The sequence below is a fragment of the Lagenorhynchus albirostris genome, chromosome 3 (assembly GCF_949774975.1).
Source record: "Lagenorhynchus albirostris chromosome 3, mLagAlb1.1, whole genome shotgun sequence".
Taxonomy (NCBI): Eukaryota; Metazoa; Chordata; class Mammalia; order Artiodactyla; family Delphinidae; genus Lagenorhynchus; species Lagenorhynchus albirostris.
Genome location: NC_083097.1, coordinates 69,438,180 through 69,460,491, shown reverse-complemented (window position 1 = coordinate 69,460,491; position 22,312 = coordinate 69,438,180). Strand labels below are relative to the sequence as shown.

The following is a 22,312-nucleotide window of genomic DNA, read 5'->3' as shown; positions in this document are numbered from 1 at the left end:
AGCAGAAGAAATATAGCCATATTTCTACAAAATACCTTTAAACACCCCAGAAATATTATGGTTCAAAGAAATCAAAGTACTTTTAAAAGGAGATTTTTAAAAACGTTTCTTCACAGCATTACTTAAAACTTAATAAAAGTTTTAATAAGGGCATTGCACATGGATCAATGGCTAGTGCTGAAAGTAAACATTATATCTAGACTTAGAGAAAAACAGAAAATTCCTCAAAATTTTTTCCTTGTGATGACTGAATTTCTATTTTTAGACACAGTTCAACCAGTGAATAACAACAATGCTTATTAGCAAAACTAACTGGCTTACCTTTTTGACTGTGCTTAGAATATAACCTTTTTGCAGAGGATTTTCAATGAACATTCTCAGTTGGACTCAACATCATAGCCCATTTAAAGGTCAATTTAAAATGGAGTTTTCCTAATAACCCTACACTGTGTTTTTCTGCATTTCTTTCAAAAAAAATTTTTTTACACATGAAAGCTTCTCATTCCTTAAAATAAAACATAATTAGATTTCAGGCATCCTTTTTATCACATCATCTTAAAATGCAACAGCTTTCTATTCCAGTTAAAAAAGAAAACAAGAGCTGAATAAAGTTGACAGTAGTTGAAAAACCAGTTAACTTACCTCTGCTTGTTCTGGAGTTTCTCCTGCAAAGTAGAAGATGTAATGTTCTTCACTAAAGTGCTGAACCACTATCTGAAAACAGTTTGGCCTTTAAAATACAAAGTTATTAGGAAGTTTAACATACCAACTTCACACTAACTTAAGAAAAAAAATCACAATACAATTATGTAATTTATATAAACTTAACAAAATTCTTAATTTAAAGAAATAATAATCCATTGTACTAGATTACTAAAAAGAAAATGTCAGCTGCATATATTTTAGAAAGCTTTTTGTCTGCACTATTGAAATTTTATCAAACTATCAAAGTTTAAAAATATTTCACAGTACTGTGTAGATTAATTTTAAAAGGCATTAGAAATAGAAAAGTTACAATAAAATTGAAGCAGGAGTGCTAGAATTGCATATAGCTAATTTAAAGACTTTAAAGCAAATAAAATATTACTAAACTCAGTGCTTCAGGACGATATATAATATACATTTATATGTACTGGGAAAAGACTAGACATGTTCTTTAGGCCTAAAATGTTCTTAATGGTTATCTCTCAGTAGATTGTGGGTGATTTTAATGTTCTTCTTTATAATTTTACCTATTTTCAAATTTTTTTTTACAACTGGCTGTTTTTCCTCATTCCATTTTAATGGGAACATCAGCTTATTCTGAGGATCAAATGACCTAACAGTGGTGTGCAATAAATATTAGTTCTTATCTTCCTATAGTATGCAGTGTGGTATAATTCATTTGACATGTAAGTACAATATTAGATAGTAGCTTATATCTTTTTTGAAGATGTGCTGCCTTTCCAACTAGATTTGAAAACGTTTATAAAATGTTTAATAAGGGCCTTCAAGTTTTTGAAATTCAATAAATATTATTTCTATTTCTTGCTTTAACCAAAGAGTATATCTTACACTTCAGTGTTAGAAGGTCATAGCAAAGTATCCAGAGTACAAGCTTAACATTTATTAAAGATAAAACCATCTCTTCAATGCTTTGAGAATACCATAAAACAATGGAATATGTCAACTGAAAACTTCTGATTCTGAAAGTGTTTTGTACCAGACTAACCCTCCTGGCAGGATAAAATATAAACCAAACAAAACACAACTGTTTGAAGTCACTGGAGAACAAGCAGCTCAGACTGAAGGGACCAAGATCATAGTGAGGTGAGACTGACATTCTCCACAGCTTTTCTTTTCAAGGTGTTTGCCAATTCCTAAACCGTGTAGGGCAGGACTCTGGGGCAATAAGCAGAAAACAGCATCTAAGAGGCTAAAAAGCTAACAAAGCACATTCAGTTTCACAGTGCTGGGAGAGACAAATGAGTTCAGGGCCTTTAAAAGAGAAAGCTTTCAGTTGAGACCCCTGAAGAGCTATGCCTTCAGAATAAGAGCAAACCAGAAGCAGTATAGCCTTCACCGATACCTCCAATTGATTCCTGAGGGGATCAATATGAACTAACCCTACTCTAACTTATCTGGCAAAAGAACAGTCCTTTCTGGAGACAATAACATTATCCATAGCTTCCACAGTTTTTCATACACTGTATCCACTATTCAGTCAAACATAAGTAGACATTACAGGAATCAGGATCAAATGACTGAAAAGCCAAAAGAAAAACAGACAAAGAAAGACCTACATATGATCCAGATATTGAGGACAGATACAACTTTCAACTATCTGTAATTAAAGTGCTTAAAAAAAATAACAAAATAGAGAATTCTGCCACATAACTAGATATTTAGAACAAGTGTTCTAACAATTTAGAACACAAATTCTAAAGTGGCAAAAGTAATAAATAAAATTAAGACCTCAACAAACACATTTAACTACAGAAGAATAGATTTGTGAGCTGAAGGCAAATCAGAAGAAAACATCCAGCCTGAGGCACAGAGAGGAAAAAAATTATAAGAAACATAGAAAACCGTTTAATAGACACATGGGACATAGTAAAAGGAATATAACATGTAACATGAGTCCCAGAAGATTAAAGAGAATGTGGCAGTAGAACTGTTTAAAGGGATACTAATGAAGAATTTTGCAAAACTGACAACAGACATCAGGTCTCAGATTGAAGAAGCTCTACAAACATTAAGATACATTTAAAAAATATATATTTTTACAGTAGGCATATTTGGTTTAACTTTTGAAAATCTAAGGAAAGGAAAAATCTCAAAGCTTTCAGAGAAAGATGAAATACAGTACATCGTGAAGGAAAAAAGATACATTATCTCTAAAAGAGAAACAGAATGACAAAATGTTGAAAAGTAGAAAATCTTTAAAATGCTGAAAGAAAGTAATTACCAACCTAAAATTTAATATCCATCCTAAACATAGATAAAACAATAAATACTGCCACAGTAAAAGATTCAGCCTAAGATACAGGTATGAAATTCCCACATAAATATTCACTACAGTAATAACTCTATGATTCAATGTCTTCAAACTTGTGCTTCTGAAATCGTTTATATTTAAAGTAAAGCAGGGAGGAGCTTCAAGATGGCAGAAGAGTAAGACATGGAGATCACCTTCCTCCTCACAAATACATCAGAAATACATCTACATGTGGAACAACTCCTACAGAACACCTACTGAACGCTGGCAGAGACCTCAGACCTCCCAAAAGGTAAAAAACTCCCCAAGTACCTGAGTAGGGCCAAAGCAAAAAGAAAAAACAGACAAAAGAATAGGGACAGGACCTGCACCAGTGGGAGGGAGCTGTGAAGAAGCAAAGCAAAGGTTTCCACACACTAGGAGCCCCTTCGCGGGCAGAGACTGCGGGTGGTGGAGGGGGGAAGCTTCGGAGCCACGGAGGAGAGCGCAGCAACAGGGGTGCGGAGGGCAAGGCGGAGAGATTCCCGCACAGAGGATCAGTGCTGACCAGCACTCACCAGCCCCTGAAGCTTGTCTGCTCACCCACCGGGATGGGCAGGGGCTGGGAGCTGAGTCTCGGGCTTCGGTTGGATCGCAGGGAGAGGACTGGGGTTGGCTGCGTGAACACAGCCTGAAGGGGGCTACTGCACCACACCTAGCCGGGAGGGAATCCAGGAAAAAGTCTGGAGCTGCCGAAAAGGCAAGAGACTTTTTCTTGCCTCTTTGTTTCCTGCTGCGCGAGGAGAGGGGATTAAGAGCACCACTTAAAGGAGCTCCAGAGATGGGCATGAGCTGCGGCTAACAGCGTGGACCCCAGAGACGGGCATGAGACATTAAGGCTGCTGATGCAGCCACCAAGAAGCCTGTGTGCAAGCACAGTCCACTATTCACACCTCCCCTCCCAGAAGCCTGTACAGCCAGCCACTGCCAGGGTCCCGTGATCCAGGGACAACTTCCCTGGGAGAACACATGCAACACCTCAGGCTGGTGCAGCGTCATGCTGGCCTCCGCCGCCACAGGCTCACCCCGAACTCCATACCCCTGCCTTGCCATGGCCTGAGTTAGCTAGAGCCTCCAAATGAGGTGCTTCTTTAACCCCGTCCCGTCTGAGCGAAGAACAGATGCCCTCAGGCAACCTACACGCAGAGGCGGGGCCAAACCCAAAGCTGAACCCCAGGACTGTGCCAACAAAGAAAAGAAAGGGAAATCTTTCCCAGCATCCTCAGAAGCAGCGGATTAAATCTCCACAATCAACTTGATGTAGCCTGCATCTGTGGAATACATGAATAGACAACGAATCATCCCAAATTGAGGAGGTGGACTTTGGGAGCAATGATATATATATTTTTTTCCCTTTTTCTTTTTTTGTGAGAGTGTATGTGTAGCTTCTGTGTGTGATTTTGTCTGTATAGATTTGCTTTTACCATTTGTCCTAGGGTTCTGTCTGGTTTTTTTTGTTGTTGTTATAGTTTTTAGTGCTTGTTATCATTGATGGATTTGTTTTGGTTGCTCTCTTCTTTTTTCTTTTAATTACTTTAAAAAAAAGTTAATTATTTTTTATTTATTTTAATAACTATTTTATCTTCTTCTTTCTTTCTTTTTTATCTCCCTTTTATTCTCAGCCATGTGGATGACAGGCTCTTGGTGCTCCAGCCAGGCGTCAGGGCTGTGCCGCTGAGGTGGGAGAGCCAAGTTCAGGACGTTGGTCCATAATATCAAACGGTGAAAATCTCCCAGAGATCTCCATCTCAACGCCAAGACCCACCTCCACTCAACGATGAGCAAGCGCCAGTGCTGGACACCCTATGCCAAACAACTAGCAAGACATAAACACAACCCTACCCAATAGCACAGACCTGCCGAAAATCACAACAAGGCCACAGACGCCGCAAAACACACCACCAGACGTGGACCTGCCCATCAGAAAGACAAGATCCAGCCTCATCCACCAGAACACAGGCACTAGTCCCCTCCACCAGGAAGCCTACACAACCCACTGAACCAACCTTAGCCACTGGGGACAGACACCAAAAACAACGTGAACTACGAACCTGCAGCCTGCGAAAAGGAGACCCGAAACACAGTAAGTTAATAAGCAAAATGAGAAGACAGAGAAACACACAGCAGATGAAGGAGCAAGGTAAAAACCCACCAGACCTAACAAATGAAGAGGAAACAGGCAGTCTACCTGAATAAGAACTCAGAATAATGATAGTAAAGATGATCCAAAATCTTGGAAACAGAATGGATAATACAAGAAATGCTTAACAAGAACCTAGAAGAACTAACGAGCAAACAAACAGTGATCAACAACACAATAAATGAAATTAAAAATTCTCTAGAAGGGATCAATAGCAGAGTAACTGAAGCAGAAAAACGGATAAGTGACCTGGAAGATAAAATAGTGGAAATAACTACTGCAGAGCAGAATAAAGAAAAAAGAATTGAGGACAGTCTCAGAGACCTCTGGGGCAACATTAAATGCATCAACATTCGAATTATAGGGGTCCCAGAAGAAAAGGAAAAGAAAGGGACTAAGAAAATATTTGAAGAGATTATAGTTGAAAACTTCCCTAATATGGGAAAGGAAATAGTTAAGTCCAGGAAGCACAGAGCGTCCCATAAAGGATAAATCAAAGGAGAAACACGCCAAGACACATATTAATCAAACTATCAAAAATTAAATACAAAGAAAAAATATTAAAAACAGCAAGGGGAAAACAACAAATAACACACAAGGGAATCACCATAAGGTTAACAGCTGATCTTTCAGCAGAAACTCTGCAAGCCAGAAGGGACTGGCAGGACATATTTAAAATGATGAACGGGAAAAACCTACAACCAAGATTACTTCTACCCAGGAAGGATCTCATTCAGATTTAATGGAGAAATTAAAACCTTTACAGACAAGCAAAAGCTGACAGAGTTCAGCACCACCAAACCAGCTTTACAACAAATGCTAAAAGATCTTCTCTAGGCAAGAAACACAAGAGAAGGAAAAGACCTACAATAACAGACCCAAAACAATCAAGAAAATGGTAATAGGAACATACATATTGATAATTACCTTAAATGTAAATGGATTAAATGCTCCAACCAAAAGACACAGACTGGCTGAATGGATACAAAAACAAGACCTGTATATATGCTGTCTACAAGAGACCCACTTCAGACCTAGGGACACATACAGACGGAAAGTGAGGGGATGGAAAAAGATATTCCATGCAAATGGAAATCAAAAGAAAGCTGGAGTAGCAATTCTCATATCAGAGAAAATAGACTTTAAAATAAAGACTATTAGAAGAGACAAAGAAGGAAACTACATAATCATCAAGGGATTAATCCATGAAGAAGACATAACAATGGTAAATATTTATGCACCCAACATAGGAGCACCTCAACATAAGGCAAATACTAACAGCCATAAAAGGCAAAATCGACAGTAACACAATCATAGTAGGGGACTTTCACACCCCACTTTCACCAATGGACAGATCATCCAAAATGAAAATAAATAAGAACACACAAGCTTTAAATGATACATTAAACAAGATGGACTTAAGTGATATTTATAGGACATTCCATTCAAAAACAACAGAATACACATTCTTCTCAAGTGCTCATGGAACACTCTCCAGGATAGATCATATCTTGGGTCACAAATCAAGCCTTGGTAAATTTAAGAAAATTGAAATTGTATCAAGTATCTTTTCCGACCAAGACACTATGAGACTAGATATGAATTACAGGAAAAAAATCTGTAAAAAATAGAAACACATGGAGGCTAAACAATACACTACTTAATAACCAAGAGATCACTGAAGAAATCAAAGAGGAAATCAAAAAATATCTAGAAACAAATGACAATGAAAGCACGATGACCCAAAACCTATGGGATGCAGCAAAAGCAGTTCTAAGAGGGAAGTTTATAGCAATACAATTCTACCTTAAGAAACAAGAAACATCTCAAGTAAACAACCTAACCTTACACTGACAGAAATTAGAAAAAGAAGAACAAAAAAACCCCAAAGTTAGCAGAAGGAAAGACATCATAAAGATCAGATATATAAATAAATGAAAAAGAAAGAAAGGAAACTATAGCAAAGATCAATAAAACTAAAATCTGGTTCTTTGAGAAGATAAACAAAATTGCAAAACCATTAGCCAGACTCATCAAGAAAAAAAGGGAGAAGACTCAAATCAATAGAATTAGAAATGAAAAAGGAGAAGTAACAACTGACACTGCAGAAATACAAAGGATCATGAGAGATTACTACAAGCAATTATATGGCAATAAAATGGACAACCTGGAAGAAATGAACAAATTCTTAGAAATGCACAACCTTCCGAGACTGAACCAGGAAGAAATAGAAAATATGAGCAGACCAATCACAAGCACTGAAATTGAAGCTGTGGTTAAAAATCTTCCAACAAATAAAAGCCCAGGACCAGATGGCTTCACTGGCGAATTCTATCAAACATTTAGAGAAGAGCTAACACCTATCCTTCTGAAACTCTTCCAAAATATAGCAGAGGGAGGAACACTCCCAAACTCATTCTACGAGGTCACCATCACCCTGATACCAAAACCAGACAAAGAAGTCACAAAGAAAGAAAACTATAGGCCAAAATCACTGATAAACATAGATGCAAAAATCCTCAACAAAATACTAGCAAACAGAATCCAACAGCACATTAAAAGGATCATACACCATGATCAAGTGGGGTTTATCCCAGGAATGCAAGGATTCTTCAATATATGCAAATCAATCAATGTGATACACCATATTAACAAATTGAAGGAGAAAAACCATATGGTCATCTCAATAGATGCAGAGAAAGCTTTTGACAAAATTCAACACCCATTTATGATAAAAACCCTCCAAAAGTAGGCATAGAGGGAACTTACCTCAATGTAATAAAGGCCATATATGACAAACCAACAGCCAACATCGTCCTCAATGGTGAAAAACTGAAACCATTTCCAGTAAGATCAGGAACAAGACAAGGTTGCCCACTCTCACCACTATTATTCAACATAGTTTTGGAAGTTTTAGCCACAGCAATTAGAGAAGAAAAAGAAATAAAAGGATTCCAAATCGGAAAAGAAAAAGTAAAGCTGTCACTGTTTGCAGATGACATGATACTATATATAGAGAATCCTAAAGATGCCACCAGAAAACTACTAGAGCTAATCAATGAATTTGGTAAAGTTGCAGGATACAAATTTATGCACAGAAATCTCTGGCATTCCTATACACTAATGATGAAAAATCTGAAAGTGAAATTAAGAAAACACTCCCATTTACCACTGCAACAAAAAGAATAAAATATCTAGGAATAAACCTACCTAAGGAGACAAAAGCCCTGTATGCAGAAAATTATAAGACACTGATGAAAGAAATTAAAAATGATACAAATAGATGGAGGGATATACCACGTTCTTGGATTGGAAGAATCAACATTGTGAAAATTACTACCCAAAGCAATCTACAGATTGAATGCAATCCCTATCAAACTACCACTGGCATTTTTTACAGAACTAGAACAAAAAATCTCACAATTTGTGTGGAAACACAAAAGGCCCCAAATAGCCAAAGCAATCTTCAGAAAGAAAAACGGAGCTGGAGGAATCAGGCTCCCTGGCTTCAGACTATACTACAAAGCTACAGTAATCAAGACAGTATGATACTGGCACAAAAACAGAAATATGGATCAATGGAACAGGATGGAAAGCCCAGAGATAAACCCACACACATATGGTCACCTTATTGTTTTGTGTTTTGTTTTTGTTTTGGCGGTACGTGGGCCTCTCACCATTGTGGCCTCTCCCACTGCGGAGCACAGGCTCCGGACGCGCAGGCTCAGAGGTCATGGCTCACGGGCCCAGCCGCTCTGGCATGTGGGATCTTCCCGGACCGGGGCACGAACCCGTGTCCCCTGCATCGGCAGGTGGACTCTCAACCACTGCGCCACCAGGGAAGCCCAGTCACCTTATTTTTGATAAAGGTGGCAAGAATATACAATGGAGAAAAGACAGCCTCTTCAATAAGTGGTTCTGGGAAAACTGGACAGCTATATGTAAAATAATGATATTAGAACCCTCCCTAACACCATACACAAAAATAAACTCAAAATGGATTAAAGACCTAAATGTAAGGCTAGACACTATTTAACTCTTAGAGGAAAACATAGGCAGAACACTTCATGACATAAATCACAGCAAGATCCTTTTTGACCCACCTCCTAGAGAAATGGAAATAAAAACAAAAATAAACAAATGGGACCTAATGAAACTTCAAAGCTTTTGCACAGCATAGGAACCCAGAAACAAGACGAAAAGACAACCCTCAGAATGGGAGAAAATATTTGCAAATGAAGCAACTGACAAAGGATTAATCTCCAACATTTACAAGCAGCTCATGCAGCTCAATATCAAAAAAACAAAGAACCCAATCCAAAAATGGGCAGAAGACCTAAACAGACATTTCTCCAAAGAAGATATACAGATTGCCAACAAACACATGAAAGAATGCTCAACATCATTAATCGTTAGAGAAATGCAAATCAAAACTACAATGAGATATCGTTTCACACTGGTCAGAGTGGCCATCATCAAAACATCTACAAACAATAAGTGCTGGAGAGGCTGTGGAGAAAAGGGAACCCTTTTGCACTGTTGGTGGGAATGTAAATTGATACAGCCACTATGGAGAACAGTATGGATGTTCCTTAAAAAACTAAAAATAGAACTACCATACGACCCAGCAATCCTACTACTGGGCATATACCGTGAGAAAACCATAATTCAAAAAGAGTCATGTACCACAGTGTTCACTGCAGCTGTGTTTACTATAGCCAGGACATGGAAGCAACCTACGTGTCCATCAACAGATTAATGGATAAAAAAGATGTGGCACATACATACAATGGAATATTACTCAGCCACAAAAAGAAACAAAACTGAGTTATTTGTAGTGAGGTGGATGGACCTAGAGTCTGTCATACAGAGTGAAGTTAAGTCAGAAAGAGAAAAACAAATACCATATGCTAACACATATATATGGAATCTAAGAAAAAAACAAAAAATGGTCATGAAGAACCTAGGGGCAAGATGGGAATAAAGACGCAGACCTACTAGAGAATGGACTTGAGGATGTGGGGAGGGGGAAGGGTAAGCTGGGACAAAGTGAGAGAGTGGCATGGACATATATATACTACCAAATGTAAAACAGCTAATGAGAAGCAGCCGCATAGCACAGGGAAATCATCTGGGTGCTTTGTGACCACCTAGGGGGGTGGGATAGGGAGGGTGGGAGGGAGGGAGACGCAAGAGGGAAGAGATATGGAGATATATGTATATGTATAACTGAATCACTTTGTTATAAAGCAGAAACTAATACACCACTGTAAAGCACTTATACTCCAACAAAGTTGTTAAAAAAAAAAAAAGGTAAAGCAGTATTGAAAGTCAGAAGTTTAATACAAAGAGATAGAATGCTTAGAGACCTGTTAATAATACTGAAAATAAGCTGGAAAAATTGTAGAGCTGTGCAACTAAAGTGCCGGGAAAAACAGCCGAACGAGCAGTGCTGTCCAGTGTTCCACAGGCTAGGCGTGCATACCAGTCATCTCTACTGGTGAGGGCTGCCATTAACTTTCACATTAAACTTCATGAACTAAATGCTCAAGGTCAGTCAGTGTATTGGGTTCTATGCTTACACAAAGCGAGAAATATTCAATGACTGCTATCTATTTGATAACACAACAAACAGTGTATTCTCAGGATTTTCAATAGTTACTGGAATACACAATAGTGTATTCTCAGGATTTTCAATAGTTCACTTCTCCTTTCTCTGGTACTGTTTGCCACCTCACTATCATGAAGGAAGCAGCTTTGTGAGAAGAATCCAGGACACACAAAGTAAGGCAGAGTAGAAAGACTGAAAAGCCAGAGGTCTGATCCAACTACATCTAAAGGCCAAGCTTCCCATACTGTAAAGGGAGGGGAAAAGAATCCTATGAAATCCTACCTTGCCCAAACTTTTTTTGCTTTTTTTTTTTGGAGGGGGGGGAACAGCTGTTTTTAGGAGATATTAAGAAGGGTTTGAGAGAAAAAAAGGGAGAGTATCAAGGTCCAATGAATTCATGAAATACTGCATATTATACTCCCCTCTTGGTGATTCACAATACAAACACTGGCTAAAACTCCAGAATGCCCCTCTGTAAGGAAAATTATTTGTTCAATTCAGCATTTCCCAAACCTATCTGACCATTTAAAAAATGAACTGTTAAAATCACTAATGTGATCTCCTAAACACAGTTTGGAAAAAAAGATATGACAAGCTTTTATGCTCCACAGGTACTTCTCTTGAAGCCTTCCCACTTAAATAGGATAAACTAGGGTTGCCTAGTAGAAATGCCATCCTGCAGCATAAGTTGTTAAAAAAATTTGTTTTAATTGCCTGCGTTTTATTCATCATAGCAATAGGTAATAAAAGTGCTAAATATATCTAAAAACACTCTAGAATGGATTATTGATAATTCTGATGGTGAAATACAAAGAAAGGCCCTTATTACAAAAAACTAGATGTAATCAAGAGCTGAATTTGCCTTGTGCTGTTCAGGATTTACCTTTAGTTTATACGATTATTTTATTTTTTTAAAAACTCTAACATTAAGAAAAAATGTTTTTATTTCAAATCTGAAATACTCCTCTTTCCTATTGAAATAATTGTTTTTATACTATAGTTGTCTCTCAATGTCAAGTTTCTTAGGAATCAAGTTAATAGTACAACTGAGTGTATCTACTACCATCAGATGCACTGAGTTAACCAAGAATGATAAAATAGGGGAAAGGAGACAAGACTCAAAGTAAGTCACTCAAAAGAGTGGTGGTAGGTGCAGGCAGGAAACACACTACATACAGATCAAGTCTTACTACAGGAGAGGCATAGATTCCAAAGGTTTCTATGTGATATAGTGGAGTAGAATTTTATGCATAGGTTAGTCTAAAATAAGTAAGGAAGACAGAAATTACCCTAGAGAGTATATGTGACATTTTCAGATTTCACAAATTGGTTTGCTATGCTTTGAAATGATCTGAACATACTATTTTTTTATTAAAACAATTCCAAAAAGAAATAGGAAACCAATTTCTTACCTGCCAAAGAGACTATCATGAACAACATAGACAGAACACACGCTGAGATCTATTAATCCTTTTGGTTTTGTAGCTCGTTTTTCACTTTCAAAATAAATAAGTTGGGCATCACTGCCCTCTAAGATAAAATATAAATTTTTCCACCTTTTTCCTTTGCCTGTTAAAAAAAATTGTTTCCCCTTAGCCAAATAATGAACTATGAAGTCACATATAGTAAAATCATAAAAATTATTGTTGCTAAAAACTAAAAATTAAATATATTTTTATTCCAAAGCTTAAATAACACCAATCCTTACAAAATGAGAAAGTGTCTGTAATATATCTGTAGAAAAATATCTTTTGTTATATTGCTTGCTTTAATGAGTCACTGAGTAAGTGACAAGGGTACCTTAACAGTATGTTTAGAGATTTCATTATGATAAAATCTTTAAAATTCTTGCTTAGGATTCATTCTTTTCCAGTCATGAGAAAAAAAACTCTTCTACTAATCATGCACCCCTCAATGCCCCAACATTTCTTAATGCCAAACTGAGGCAAATACATAAAATAGAAACATCAATACTATGAATGTGCCAAGTGCCGATAAGAATTTTCTCTTAAAAAAAAAAAAAAAAGTTATGGGGTAAAGAGGGGCTCAAGAATCAGATACCAACTTATTAAATACGTATCTCAGATAAGTTTTATGCCCAATATTTACAATGTTTCTAATAAATGTTAACGGTAAAATACTGAAATTGAATCTTTAGTCTTAAAAGTTTCACACTTACCTTTTTTTAGAAGATAACCTTTTTTAACAATGTTTTTATAAAAGGCATCCTTTGTTTTACGACGAATTGTATTATAAATTTCCTTGCCATCCACTGTATCATTGAGTACTTGTTCTTGATCCTGAATTTTCAAAAATACTAAAATTATTTCAAGAATTCTTGATGGAAATGAAGTAAAACCTACTAAACTACCAATTTAAAAACCAGATTGTCTGTCTAGACATTAAAAAAATTTTACTACTAAAATCTACAATACTGTAACATATATATTATTAAGAGATCTTTGCTTTCCAAAGAAATTTTCAAAAAAGTGCACTTACCATTTCTCAAGAATATGGACAACTAATAAGTTTTTTTTTTGAAAAATACAGGTTTTTTTTTAAGTTTTACAAGCAACATTGTTTTGAAAACATGAATTTGTCCAAGCATAACTGATAGATTAGAACCAATTTGAGCATAAAGCAAATTCATGTTTGCTTATGGACAATTATATCCATGAGAAACTCTATGTGAATGCAGAAAATTGCACCCAGCTGAACTGAGATGCCTAGGAATATGCAAAATACATCTCAAAAGCCTAAAAGCCTCCCCAGCTTCACCGAGTGTTACACGCCATACCCATCCATTCACATCTGGTGTTCTAACATATCTGATTTCAGATAATCCTCCTTGTACCACTTCCCGCTATTTACAGCCCTTCTGATGGCCTCTTCCACAAGTAAACTTCAGGTCTTTTTTAAGGTAAAGTGCCTTATTTATTGTAATATTTAAATATTTCTTACCCATTTAGCACGTATAAAAACTACGCTACATTTTTACTAGCTTCTTATCTTTATGTGTCACTGATGAAGTTTTTGAGTGTTGTACCCTTAACCCCCTTTTTTCCATAATCCTGTGGTTTTTATTGCATGATTTCATACAACACCATGACTTACAGGAATGTATGTGTGTTAAATGCTAAATCCCTGCCCCCCTCCAAGTAACAAAAAGAATTATGATGTCAGGAAGAATACAAAGCGAAGAGTGCCTTTATAAATGACCTTCCCAAAATAAGTCAATCTTTGATATTACCATCAAGGTCCAATGGACCCAATTTTAGTTTCTTAGTTTCTTTCTTGAGCAGCTCTTACTATTTGCAAGAATTAATATTTTATGACTTTGTTTTCTTAGAGACTTATGGATCCAGCTGATCGTTTTATAAGTCTAAGATATGTTATGGGATTTTCACGAATCATATTTTTCCTATATCTTGAAACACTCTGCTATTTCATCATCGTAGGAACCATTTCATCATGACTTAACAATTATTCTCAAGTATGCCAAAGAGCAGGCACTGGCAAACCACAGCACATGGACCAAATCTAGCCTACTGCCTGTTTTTGGACATAAGGTTTTATTGGAACACAGCCATGGCTCATTCCTTTACATACTGTCTGTGGTTGCTTTCACACTACAAAGGCAGTTTAGTAACTGAGACAGAGACTGAATGGCCCACAAAACCTAAAATGTTTATTATCTGGTCCTTTACAGAAAAGTTTGCCAGCCCTTGGTCTAGAGGGTGATCCAACAGTGAAATAAATCATCTCTATTGCATCACCCTTTGGCATTTTTTACTGTGTGGCCAACTATTGTAGCATCTTTCAAAAAAGTATAAAAGGCCATCTTTGTTATATTTTTATTAGTTTTCATTGAACACATAAGAAAATTCAGAATTCTTAATTTTCTGATCATAACAGCAAAGAGAAAAAAATTGACAAAGAAAGATGTGTGACAATTATAAAAAGACTCAGATGATAAATGCAAAGAAACAGCAAGACTCTGGGATCTATTGTGATGATAAAATTGATTTTGATAAGCAAAATCTCAGATTATAATTCTTCAGATGGTAATCTCCTTTGGTGATTTTTCTCAAACTAAGAATCGCTGAGTGAATGATATATTTCTAGGGGAAAAGAAATACAGTGCTCTCATCTAGTTAGTGATTCAATAGGAAGGACATCATCATGCAATAACTTGTAACAAGTATCTAGATTATCCTGTTTCCTAAAAGGAAATGAGGATTCTTTAAATTTTTATGATTGTGCACCAAGATTTACTCAATATGATTTATAAATGGACAAAGGTTACTAGAAGGAAACATATAATGTAGAAATTTTAAAATTCACCATATTGATCATTCTGATGTTTATAAACATAAAAATGTATTACACTTACGAAGCAATAAAGACTGTACTATCCAACAAAATTATGAACCATCAAAGTTTTCAAAAGTATTGCAGTTGATGATGCAAGAAGAGCAAGAAAGAATCATAAACTAGAACCCAGTTGAAATATATTTAAAATCTGGAATCAGTACTGCATTTTGACAGTAAAAACGTAAGAAGAACCAGAGTAATCATAAGAACTTATAAAAGATGTATCTGAAATTTGGATTTACAAGATGGATATGTTCCAAGTCCGTGCATGACAGTGGATGAGCAGTTAGCTGCCTTCTATTTCAAGTATGTAACCCTTTATAACCAAGGAAATATGGAATAAAAATGGGGTTTGCTACATTTAAATTCTTATTAAATTTTCTAATAAAGTTTTTTTGTACTAAACCTTTATTCTTACTTCTACAAATTATTCAGAAAATGACTAAGAATATAAAAAATTTGAAAACATACATCGCACCCAGATGATAAATAGTGATGACTACCTCCCTAGTTGTATAGATTTGTGCTTACCAGTCTTTATTACAGTAGTGATAATATTTACTGTTAGGTGCAGAATGGGGCACATTTGTAGTTTATTTAAGACATATTACTACACTAACATTTGGATTTAAATATCTGATTTCAAGATAATCTATATAAGTCTTTCCTACTTATTTTAAGATAGGGGCTGATCAACTGATCTGTAACTCCTACATTAGAAGACACTACAGGCAAGGACACAACCTCACGGTCCAAGTTCTAGTAAATTACTGGATGACAGTAGGGAAGGCTTCTCAGCCTACTCTTTGTACACAGTTCTGAAGAAGGAAGTCTTATATATTACTCCCCAAGGGAAGTAGATAATCTGACGGGTGAGAGTTTAACAGCCACTGAAGCAAGCTTTTGCATAGCGGTTAGGTGTGCAGGCTCCTGTAACCAGACCTCAGTTGTAAATCCTGCCTTTGTCACGTAATGGCTAAGAAAACTCATTTAATAAATTAATTCAATAAATGTTTGTTGAGTGCCAGGTACTGTTCTAGTTCTTGAGATACATCAGTAAATAAATCAAATATCTTTACCTCCAAGGAATTTATATACCAATGAAGAAAAGAGGTAATAAACATAATAAGCAAATTGTATGTTAATAGGTGGTAAGTGCTCTACAGGGTAGGGCAAGTAGCAGCAACAAATAATGTGTACAAGTAGGTCTCAATTGTGAAGCTGATTTCTGAGCCAAATTTGAAAGAAATAACAGAGTGAGGCGAGTGGATATTTGAGGGAAAGTCATTTTGAGCAGAGTGAACAGCTGGAACAAAGATTCTAATGCCAAGATCCTGGCATATTTTTTAAAATAGCAGAGAAGCCAACGTGAGTGGAGACGAGTGAGAGAGGATGGTAGAAAGCATTCAGAGGACCACTCTAGGGTTTTGCATGCCACTGCAGGGACTCTGGCTTTTACTCTGAATGAAATGTAGAACACCTGTAAGTGTTAAACAGAGGCGTGCAATGGTCTGACACATTTTAAATGGATCCCTCTGACTGCAGTGCAGTGTTAAGGGGGGGCAAAAGTAGAAACAGAGAGATGAAGCCAGATTCTGGTGATGGTTGTATTCTAGATATATTTTGAAGGCAGACAGCATGATGTTCTTGACAGTTTGGATACAGAGTGTAGGAGAGAAAAAGAAGAGTCAAGGATGACCTGATGCCTTAAGTAATTTACTCTCTGGTTCCAGTTTCCTTATCTGTAAAATGGGCATAAATACAGGATCAACCTCATCAAATTGTTTAAAAAGTTAAATAAATTAGGGCTTCCCTGGTGGCGCAGTGGTTGAGAGTCCGCCTGCCGATGCAGGGGACACGGGTTCGTGCCCCGGTCCGGGAAGATCCCACATGCCACGGAGCGGCTGGGCCCGTGAGCCATGGCTGCTCAGCCTGCACGTCCGGAGCCTGTGCTCCGCAACGGGAGAGGCCACAACAGTGAGAAGCCCGCGTACCGCAAAAAAAAAAAAAAAGTTAAAGAAATTAATACGTATAAGAAACAGTGCCTAGAATATAGTGCTCCAAAAATGTTAGATATCAATATTTTTAGTGTGGGGTGCATTGTCTCAAAAGGCTCCTTCTTTTCCTGTAATTCGTCTGAAGTGTTAGTTCCACTAAGTTAGCACACCTAGCTAGGGACTCTGCTCTTTCTCTTCCAGCATCTTACCTGGAGTGGGAGTATGCAGGATCACCTCAGGGGGAATGAGATGATTCTGCTAGCTAATCACTTTTACATTAATAAAAGGACATTTTTAGCCTTTGGGTTCTCTAATAGTTAGAATCCTGCTAGGAAGGATAGGTAAGTGTTATGATTCTCAAACTTCTACTGTAACCTACTTTTACTCCAGGCCCAAAATAATTGACTTCAAATAGCATTTAATGGTTTTTGTGAAGTAATCAAATTGCTCTGTAATCAGCATTTGTTATTTCTGAAGTATTCAAAGCATTATAGGCGTTTTTGCAGATGACAATAATCTGAGGTTTGTTCAGTTATGAAACAGTAACACAAGTAAGAATGAGGCTCACTGTATATTTGAAGTAATTCTTAAAACTATCTCATAACATAAGTATAAAGTTTAAGTTTACTAGATGTCAAATGCTATTTTTCCAACTGTAAAAAATTAAATTAGAAAATTCTAAGCATAAATTCAGGATGGGAAAAATGCATGACTTAACTTGTGGGCCAATAAAATAAAATTTGTTAAAAAAATTTGTTGACTTAGAAACAATTTAAAATCATCATTAATTCAAACAGCCAATGTGAATCAGAATTTTAAGGATATAGCAATGGGACTGAGTGGCAGGATCTGTCATTTGTAGGTAAAGGCACCTCTGATTCCTAATAAAAAGATCCTAAGCTGTGGTTTCTAGAAAGCACATACCGCACTATGTGGTTTTAAAAAAAAATTGGTCAAAGTCTGCCAGAACTGCCAACAAAAGTGGTACATCATTGCTAACTACAGATACTAGGAGGGTGTCAACAAGGAAGTAAAACTTGAGATGGATCTTAAACTTGCAGGATTTAGATAGGCAGAGAGGAAGAAACTGACATGGAGACAGCAACAAACACAATAAGACACATTAGTGATAATTCAGAGGATGAAGTGAGTGCTTCCTGTTGGAAAGGAGCTATTCATTCAATTAATATTGATTGAATACCTAATGCCTAGTACTATTCTAGGCACTAGGAATACAACACAAAACACTTGCCCTCCTGAACTTTACATTCTACCAGAAAAGCATGAGGAACTGAAGCAAGATACATTAAAATGTTTCAAGATGATGATTCTTAAATTTATATTAAGCATCAGAATAATGATGACGCCCCCCCCCGGCCTTCAGCAGCTGCAATGAATAGTAGGCTATAACCATCAGAAACTAACTTGTTCGGAGGAAGAAATATTGAGAAGCTCGAGACACTACAAATCACTGTGAAAGTTTAGTGGGGTACCCAAAACCTCTCACAATCTTTCTTTATGTCCCTAGAATATCACTACCTCCATTTTCCACATAGGAAAATTCTTAATCACTCCTTTGAAGTACCTTTTTCTAACCCCTGCTACAACCTTTTCCCACCACACTTTAGGAAGTATCATGGGCAAGAAACAGAAGCTAATCAATCACCCTATGCATTAAGCAACTAGTATTCAACAGGCCCTCTTGTTCAAGGCCTGTCTTCTTATGTTCTGGACTTCAGCCACTCTTGCCTTCCCTAGGACCTTGTACGTGGGGTATTGCCATTACCCCATCCCTCACCCACCACTGTCACTCTCCTCCCGAGTACAGAGACATGCTCAAAAATTTCTCACCATAAAACTACAGGCAAATAAAACAAAGAAATAAAAAGTTTAAAGGTCTTTTGGCCCTACATCATCTTCTAGCTATCATTTTTTAATTTATTTTCTTTTCTTACCAGTCTCACCTAGATAAGCCTGGCTGTGATTTATCCTGGCTGTCTCCACTTTTGCCTCCAACAAACTCACTCCTTGACCCAGTGCAACTAGGCTTCTGTCCCCACCACTGCTTCTATTCTCAAAAAGCCACCAAGGACTTCCTAATAATTATCTAGAACCAACATAAATAAAAACTAAGAGATTCGCTTATAAGTATTCACTTTCTGAAAGAATCTGTATAATCTGCAGTTTTAAATTTTATCCAATTTCAAATGCATGGATGTGTGCATAAACATATCACCAAAAATGCATTTTAAAATAAAATGCTAATTATTGTTAAAAGAAAAACAACACTGACCTGCATTGGTACAGGTTCCTTAAGATAATACCCTTCAACAATTTGTTCTTTTCGATAGTGATCTATGATGTCCCCAATGCTGTTAAAATAAAAATTACTAACATTGACATAATTTGTCTCATAAAAATTGCAAATCTTAAAGATACACCAAACCTTGTTAGCAAGGATTCTCTATTTGCAAGTCTTTTCCAAAGTATATAACCAGAATACATTAACAGACTATATGATCATTACAGTCACATTACTTTAGAAAAACAAGAATGTTCCTACTATTGGTTTACAGATCAGAAATACTTGAGTCAGAGATTTCAATTTTCCATCAACGTACTCAAAGCACCACTATACGTGAGGAAATGATTAAAAGTCTTTTTTTTTTTTTTTTAAACAAAAGTATCTGAGAGACTGAGAAAGAAAAACCGACAGACAAACGGCATTTATTTTTAGCAAGTAGTGAATTCAGGTAAACTTCAAGAATTTTTATCATCAAAACATTTACATATTCTGCTTTTATATTAATCAGATGGAGTTAGGTCATGAGACATAAATAGCAGGTGAAAGCAGAAACAAATTTAAAAAAAAAAAAGGAAGAAAGAGACAGAAAGACCAGGAGCTAACCTTATATGTAGGATTATCACTACAGTAGGAAGGGCCTATTGATGAGTTTGATAAAAAGTGCTATACAATATTCTTAATATTTGGGAAATACTACAAATAAAACAAAACTGAAAATAACATTATATAATGTATTTTAACACAAATTTTAACATGACATAATGAGTTTTTTAAATATAAAATGTTTCTCATGATCAGTTTGTCATTTTATTGTCCTGAATATGTAAATTCTAGAATTTTAAACTGTCCTTTAATACACTAGAGGAATTGGTATTTAACGACAGCTACGCAACATTTCTCAAAACAGATCTCATTAATTTACCCCTTGGTTTTTTTCATGTTCTTCCTACTGATCCAATAATTGGAATACACACACACATATATATTTATATATATATTTATATATATATTTATATATATATAAAATTGGATATATATTTATCACTTGATTTTTTTTCACAGTTCTTCCTACTGAAAAAATAATTGGAACATATGTTGTCTTTTATCTTTGGAGATACATATACATATATACACACACATATATATCTCTGATAATAAAATATCTGCTATACTACAAAATTATTTTAAACTAAATATAAATAAAGTATAATGTTAAAAAGCAAATAGAAGACTTGAAAGATTAATAAAAAAATTATGGATGAATATGAACTAAATACCAGATGTAGCATTTAACAGGAGGGGGTAGGGGAATGAGAAAAGTTAAAAGGTATTATCACAGAAGGACAAAGAAGGTTATACGCTTTTAAAGGAAAAATGTTAACACTAAAGAAAAACGAAAATCAGAAAGAATACATTTGAAGATACCTAGGTACCACAACAGAGATGACTATGTGTTTCAAAGCAAAAGGCACCAAATCTGAGAAAATATCCAAGGTCTCTGGCTCTACAACTGTAAATGCAATCTATTCTGTGTAGCACCTCAATGTTACGATATAATTCTTGACCATGAGCTGAAAGAACAGAATACTACTGCATGGAGTACATACAGTTCAGACTGTCCAGGAGCAAATTTACAAGCATGTGGCAACCAATCAGATATATTTTTTACCAATGACCTGGACTTCCAAGAAGTTTTTTTTTTTAATTACTCTTTAGTTCATAGTCTACCCAGATATGCCTAAGGAAACAGTCAAGAGAGACACAACAAACAAAAATTTCGTAGACATTCCATAGTTCTAGCCATGAAATCAGATTTACAACTCAGAAAATTAAAACATGTTAACTATAAACCTGTAAAATAACTGTGAGTTTCTAGAGATACTATATCCTGTACTTTCATTTTAATAATTTACTTTTTAATAAATATAACTCTCTCTCTTCTTGAACACTACATGTTAGTAATCTTAAACGTCTGACCAAAATCTTCCCTCTCCCTTCTTAATCACCATCTCAACTACTCTCTTCCCACTGATTCTCCTATGCATATTTGTACATCCTTGAATTTATCAGTCAGCTTACCATCTTTTCTAGAAGATCTGAGCACTAATAACGTAGGAACAGTATCTTTTTTCTTTACTATATATGCACAGATCTGTATAATACACTTCAAAAAGTAGATCACTCAATAAATGTTTACTGAATTATATTTGTTGTTAAATGCCTCTCCTACTTTTCTAAAATTTTAAATATAGGAATATTAAAGTTATGTCTCAACAATGTAGTTTCTAAATGAAACGGACATAACTGCTACTTCTCTTTGCCTGAAGACTAATGTAGAGTTAATGTGGAGACAGGTCAGCAGAATTTGTCTGTTACATAGATTTATTGGATAATCCAACTTTACACTTCCATATCTAAACAATAAGTGATAATCATAAAGGTGTATCTTCTTAGAAATTACTTCATTACTGACATTAATGCTGAAATGGAGTATGTATTTCCAAAACAATTATAAAAACTGCCATTTTCTAGGCATGAGGGTCACATAGTTCCAGCTTTCCTTTAAAAATGATTTTTTTTAATATTAAAGCTAACAACAACAATACTCCTGAATTTTATAAGATGAACATATACAAGGGGAATAAACAGTCTAATTTGGGGGAATGACCACGGACACTACATTAACATATATTTGAAAAAAATTTAAATCATAATTTTGCAAGCAGACTAATAATTTGGAAAGAAATATACTTCAAATATGTATTTCTTCCTGTTTCATTCTGGTCTTTATCAACAAAAGAGACTACCTTTATACATTTTACAGGCTGCCTCCATTATGTAGGAAGAATTTTCATCTTTAGAGAATGTG

The 22,312-nt window shown here is 35.9% G+C and overlaps 1 protein-coding gene across 2 annotated transcripts in view; it reads right to left on the bottom strand.

Moving 5' to 3' along the window:
* The window catches only part of RASA1 (RAS p21 protein activator 1), a 109,124-nt gene that overhangs the window by 19,950 nt on the left and 66,862 nt on the right, over positions 1–22,312 (bottom strand). For both annotated transcript variants that reach the window (XM_060143237.1, XM_060143238.1), the window contains exons 9-12: positions 19,432–19,510; positions 12,947–13,067; positions 12,180–12,336; positions 643–730 (exon numbers count right to left, since the gene is read on the bottom strand). In XM_060143237.1, the coding sequence (XP_059999220.1) occupies positions 643–730; positions 12,180–12,336; positions 12,947–13,067; positions 19,432–19,510 (445 nt within the window). The remainder of the gene's footprint in view (positions 1–642; positions 731–12,179; positions 12,337–12,946; positions 13,068–19,431; positions 19,511–22,312) is intronic.